The sequence below is a fragment of the Aythya marila genome (assembly GCF_965140915.1).
Source record: "Aythya marila genome assembly, chromosome: 9".
NCBI lineage: Eukaryota > Metazoa > Chordata > Aves > Anseriformes > Anatidae > Aythya > Aythya marila.
This window is the reverse complement of record NC_139050.1, coordinates 16,728,714-16,734,713: the sequence shown is the minus strand read 5'-3', so window position 1 is coordinate 16,734,713 and position 6,000 is coordinate 16,728,714. Positions and strand designations below refer to the sequence as shown.

The 6,000-nt window shown below is 62.5% G+C and overlaps 1 protein-coding gene across 1 annotated transcript; it reads left to right on the top strand.

Moving 5' to 3' along the window:
- Positions 1–391: 391 nt before the first annotated feature.
- Positions 392–2,737, top strand: NMUR1 (neuromedin U receptor 1; the record flags this gene model as incomplete). The annotated part of the gene is made up of 2 exons (XM_082767670.1): positions 392–1,286; positions 2,334–2,737. 2 exons carry the CDS (start codon positions 392–394, stop codon positions 2,735–2,737), a joined length of 1,299 nt encoding a protein of 432 aa, XP_082623796.1.
- Positions 2,738–6,000: the final 3,263 nt, after the last annotated feature.

The following is a 6,000-nucleotide window of genomic DNA, read 5'->3' as shown; positions in this document are numbered from 1 at the left end:
GTTGGAGCCGGGATCGATGCGTGGCGTGGCTCAGGGATGGGTTTGGGGCCAGCTTTGGGGTCGTATCGTGCTCTGCTGAAGGGCAAGGAGAGGGGGTGCCCCCCCCCCGAGGTGTCCCCACAGGTGGGGTGAAGGGGCTGCAGGGGGTCGGGGAGCTGCCAGCGGTGTCTGCGGGTGGGAAACAGGGCAAGGGGAGGGTGAGAACCCTGAAGGGAGGTTCTGGGGAGATTTGGGGTGGTTTCCTAGGGGAAGGACTTTGCCTGGGGCAGGCTGGGGGTGCTGAGCAGCAGTCTTGGCACCCTCATGCTGATGAGGGGAGAGGGGCAGAGGGCTTGGGAGTGACAAAGGATTTGGGAAACCATCCTGCGAGCCACCCCGTCTCTCCGCAGCCATGAATCCCTACATCAACTGCTCCGGCCCCGAGCTCCCCCTGCCCCAGCGCGACTTCCCCGCCGAGCCCCTCAGCCCAGCTCTCTGCAACAGGACCCACCCGGACGCCTTGTTCGACCCCAAGGACGCCAACCTGACGGAGGAGCAGCTGCGGGATAAATACCTGGGGCCCCGGCGGTCCAGCTTCTTCGTCCCCGTCTGCGTCGTCTACCTGCTGATCTTCGCCGTGGGGGCGGTGGGCAACACCCTGACCTGCATCGTCATCCTCCGGCACCGCTTCATGAGGACGCCCACCAACTATTACCTCTTCAGCCTGGCCGTCTCCGACCTGCTGGTGCTGCTGCTGGGGATGCCGCTGGAGCTGTACGACATGTGGAGCAACTACCCCTTCCTGCTGGGCGCCGGCGGCTGCTACTTCAAGACGCTGCTCTTCGAGGCCGTCTGCTTCGCCTCCATCCTCAACGTCACCGCCCTGAGCGTCGAGCGCTACATCGCCGTGGTGCACCCGCTCAAGGCCAAGTACGTGGTGACCAGGAACCACGCCAAGAGGGTGATCGTCGCCATCTGGCTCGCGGCCGTCGTCTGCTCCATCCCCAACACCAGCCTCCACGGTTTGAGGCCTCTCTACGTGCCCGGCCGGGGCCGCGTGCCCGACTCGGAGATCTGCACCTTGGTGAAGCCGCGCTTGACCTACAACCTCATCATCCAGATCACCACCATCGTCTTCTTCTTCCTGCCCATGGGGACCATCAGCGTCCTCTACCTGCTCATCGGCCTGCAGCTCAAGAAGGAGAAGATGCTGGAGGCCCTGGGGGCCAAGTCCAGCGGCGACGGCGACTACCGCGGCGGCCGGGGGCAGAAGAAGGTGAAGAGGAGGCAGGTCACGAAGATGCTGTGTGAGTCCGAGCCTGGGGACAGGCAGAGCCCGCAGGGGTGTTAGGAGGGAGCTGGGGGGAAACTGAGGCACGGCCGGTGCGGAGGTGCTGAGGCTGGGTCATCCCAGAGGAGGGGGCCGGGAGTGGTGTGCGGGGGGCGTCGGGGCAAAGGCAGAGCTGGTGGATGGGGTCCTGCGGTGGGGATTGCTCGTGCTGGCTCCCTCCTGGCCGTGAGACCCCCCCCTTTATCCAGGAGAGCACCGGGTGAGAAAGGGGAAGGAGCAGGGCTGGGGTGTGGGGACCTTCCCCTCTCTCCCCCCCAGCCCAGACTCCTGTGCCCCACAGCCTTGGGGTGCCGTGGTGGCCTCCTGCCCTGCCGCATCCCATGGCGATGAGGCTCTGACCCCAGGCTGGACCGCAGCATCCCCCTGTCCCATGGCTGCGTGCCCTTGTTCCTCCCCTGTCCCCATCCCCAGCAGCGGGGCTGGCTGCCCGTGGGCAGCCGTCCCCCCCCGGCACGCTGACCTCCGTGTGCTCCCGGCCCCGTGACGGCACGCCGTGGCGAGCTGCCCAGCCCAGTCCATCATCAGGGCCAGGGCTGCTTCTCTGCCACAGCCCCGACAAGATGAAAACACTCCCTGCCTTCCCCCGGCATGGGACACGGAGGGGACAAAAGGGGGACCTGTCCCCACGTGGCACGTAGAAGCAGCGTGGCACGGGTTTGGCAGGGCTGAGGGCAGCAGATCCATGCAGTGGTCACCCCCTTTTCCTCCTCACCAGCGGGGCTGGGGTGTAAAAGAAGCAGAGAGGACAAGGAGAGGGGCACACACCTCTTGATCCTTGGACTCGGCCAGGAGCAGGGTGACATTTGCTGAAGTTGAGGCCGAAATGGGGCAGGATCCCACGGGACGTGGCCGGAACCAGTGGTTTGAGGCTTTATTTCTCACACCCACATCACCTCGTCCATCCAAACCTTCTCCTCAGCTCCCTTAGGCAGAAAAGGGGTGGTGGTGGTGGTGCTGGTGAGCCTCGTCCCCCCCCCTAACACCACCCCCCTGCTCCCCGCAGTCGTGCTGGTGGTGGTGTTCGGGATCTGCTGGGCCCCCTTCCACACCGACCGCCTGGTCTGGAGCTTCGTCTCCACCTGGACCAGCCGCATGCTCCACATGTTCCAGTACGTCCACATCATTTCGGGCGTCTTCTTCTACCTGAGCTCGGCCGCCAACCCCATCCTCTACAACCTGATGTCCACCCGCTTCCGCGAGATGTTCAAGGAGGTGATGTGCCACCCGGGACACCGCCCGCCGGGCTCGCGCAAATACTCGCCCAGCGTCACCCACGGCACCACCCGCAGCACCGAGTGCGAGCCCGTGCCCGGAGCCAACGGGCTGCCCCTGTCCGACGGCGAGGAGTACGAGATGGAGGAGATGGAAGGGGGGCAGGCGGCCACGCACGCGATGTCCCTCTGCTGAGGAGCTGGGGGAGGCGGGGGGGATGGGGACAGCTCCTCCAGAATCCCCCCCTGCACCCTGGCAGCCACCTGGGTGATGGAAAGGGGAGCCCACCTTTTGGTTTTGTTCCGCTGGGATGCTCAATGCTCTCCTCAGGATGGTTTTCTTGGCAGCTCCGGGGTGGTGGTGGCTGTCCCTCGCCGTGCCGTGCACCCTCTCCGTAGCCAAGGCCAGGGCATCCCCAGGGCCACGCCAGCGATCCCCCCAAAATTTCCCATCCCTCCACTGCTCAAGCATGAGCCCGTGGGTACCCGTGGGCTGGGGACCCCCCTGGATGCTCGCTGGGTCAGGAGAGGTCTGAAACGGGTGGAGAGGGGAAATCCTCTGCGGGCGCCCCGCTCTCCTCCCCGTGGTGCACACCCAGCACTTGGCCTTCCTCCCTGCCTCCCTCCTCTTCCTCAGCCACCGCAGTCCCCACGGGGCAGTGGGGACATCCTCATCCCTACGTGACCTGATCCTCACCCAGCAGTTAAAATTCCCTTTGATTTGTGCCCCGATTGCATCCCCCGGGTCCCAGCTCTGCTCCCAGCACCCGGCCCTCTTCCCACAGGGGGACGCGCACCGCTCCTGCTCGCCGCGCCGCACGGGGCCGCGGGCAGCCCGCTGCCTGCAGGGCGGTGATGATCGATCTGTCCCCAGCCACACGGCTGGGGAAATGTCACAAAATGCCACGGAGGGCGGGCAGGCTGGCCACGTTCCCCCGGGCTGGAGGGGCTGATCGATCTGCTGCCTGGGATCGATGCCGACGGCTTCCTGGCGCTCACCAAGTCCTCCCGTGGGATGAGATAGCCGGGCTCCGAAACAGGCTGGGATGTTTCCCATAGGACTTTTCCAGTCCCATTTGCTCTCTGGCCAGGATTTGGGCTCGCAGGCTCCTTCCTTCCACGCATCAGCCCAGCCTCAGCCTGGAGGCAGCGCAGCCAGGTCCCCTCCGAGCTCCTCATCCTCACTGGATCCCCTTGGGGTCCTGTTGTGCGCTGTAGGGTGAGGACGTGTGCAGGGCTGCAGCCACCTTTACATTTCAGGGCCATCCCAGCTGCTCTCCAGAGGACGTCGACGTGGCAAAGCGCATCGATCCCCTCCTGGTTTCTCCCTCCTCCGTCTCCCATTGCTCCCGGTCCCAGGCAGCCACGAGGGTGGAGGTGACGGATGCCTCCTTGATGGCTCTTAATGCCCCGTGCAGGCACCTCCCCGCCTGGAAACCTCCAGGGAATGGCTTTTTAATGGGCAGTCGATAGGGTTTTATTGCGCAGTCTGCGCAGAGCTTCGGGTCCCTCATGCCCTGGGTCAGTGCACCGGGCTCTCGGTCACGTCCCCAGCTGTCCCCTGACGCAGCCACGCTCCTGATATCCCCTCCGTCCATCCTTGGCCACCCCGAATTTGCTCTTTGAGATGCAGGAGGTGAAGCTGCTGGTGAGATCCCAGCGTGGTGGTGCCTGCCCGGTGGGGTGCTGGGGGCTGCTTTGTTTTTTTGGAGCACCTCGGGAAGCATCCTTGCGAAGCCACGGCTGTGGCATCTCCTGGGTGGAGATCTGAGGGCAAACCTTGCCCCTCTGGCTGTTTTGGGACAGCACAAGGGGACAACCCCAAGCCCCCGTGCATCACTTGTGGCCCCGTGGCACCTTCCCAGCCGCGTGCCGGGGGCTCAGCCAAGCACTTATGCCTGGCTCAAAAATAAGTGGCTGGTGACTGAGCGCTTCTGCCTCATTTCCCAAAAGTACACTTAGAAAAAGGACTCCTTGTCCCGCCGAGGGGAGAGAGGCTTGCAGGAGAGGAGCGGAGCTGCTCCCTGGCTGCAAATCCCCCGGGATAAATCAGAGGATTACTCCTGCCAGGGGATGTGTACAGGCGGTGAGTTGAAGCCCAGGGAGTTGGTGAGCTGCTGATGTTCAGGCAGGGCTCGGCGCTGCCGCCGGGGCCAAACGATGGGGCTGGGTTTTGGGGGCTGTGCAGGGACCCCCACAGCTCCCACATGTGTGGTCGGTCGGGGCTCAGCCATCCTTTGGGGCAGGATGGCCGTGGTGGATGGAGGGTCCCCAAAATGTCACCTGGAGATGTCACCAGATGATATTTCAGGATATCACGGAGCCTGGGTGGGATGGAGCAGAGGGACACGGTGGGGACAGGGGCTGGGAAAACGAGTGGCTGTTGGTGGATGGGTTTGTTCCAGGTCTTCGCTCTGCATTGGGGAACTCATCCCTGTCCCTACAAGTCAGGGAACTCATCCCTGTCCTGCAATTCGGGGCATGTGTCCAGCTCGGGCTCCGCACCGCCCCTCTCCAACAGCTTCGTTTCCAAAGAGCCGCTTCCCAAAAGTTGTCATCCGTCCTCTGAGATTTACAGCAGCCCCCTTCCAGCAGCCGGGTCCCGCTGAAGCACCCGCCGGCCCCAAACCCTTTCCAGGCAGGCGCTTGCGCAGCGGCACAGCAAATCCGGGCCACGCAGCATCCCCAGCGGCGCTTCCAATAACAAGATTTATCACCTTTACTTGGGGATTAAAAAGCAATCAATCCAGGAGGCTGTCCCAGCCTTGTAAGGCTTTTTTTTTTTTTTTTTTTTTTTTGTGCCTTGGTGGTTTGCAACAGGCACGTTCCTTTTTTCCTTTTTTTTTTTTTTTTTTTCCTTTTTTTTCTTTCCTCGGCGGAGCCAAAGCCGGTTTTACAGCGATCGTCTCGCGTGTTTGGAGCCGTGATGGATGGCGCTGGGAGCGCCAGCAGAATCTTCACCGCCCCTCCCTCAAAAGCCAAGGGAAGGGTTGTTTTTCCCTTCCTTCGCAGAGCTCGAGGCAAACCTCGAGGGGAGAGAGTTTGCAAAGCCCTCGGGTGGCCGCCAGCGGGGCCGTGCCCGCATGGGCTGGGGCTCTGCGAGTGGCACAGGAACCAGGAAAGCGTAAATGTCAGAGATGTGCTCGATGTGAGCTTCGCATTGAGATTTAGGCTGCTTTTTTTTTTTTTTTTAATCGGTATTTCAATTATTCCTCTTATGCTGGAACGCTGGCGGAGGTGAAAAATAACATCAGTGTGCGTGACGGGCGGCACAAAGGGAGGCACGGGGACAAATGGAGAGACAGGAGCTGTGTGCGGGACGTGATTCTGCCCCTCGGGGACTTCTGTGAGCTGAGAGTTTCCATTTCTATCCCCTCGTGTTCCTCAGTGCCAAAGGGAGACGAAATCCCATTGATTATTGAAGGATCCCTGCCCAAACCCCAAAGTCCTCACAGCAGG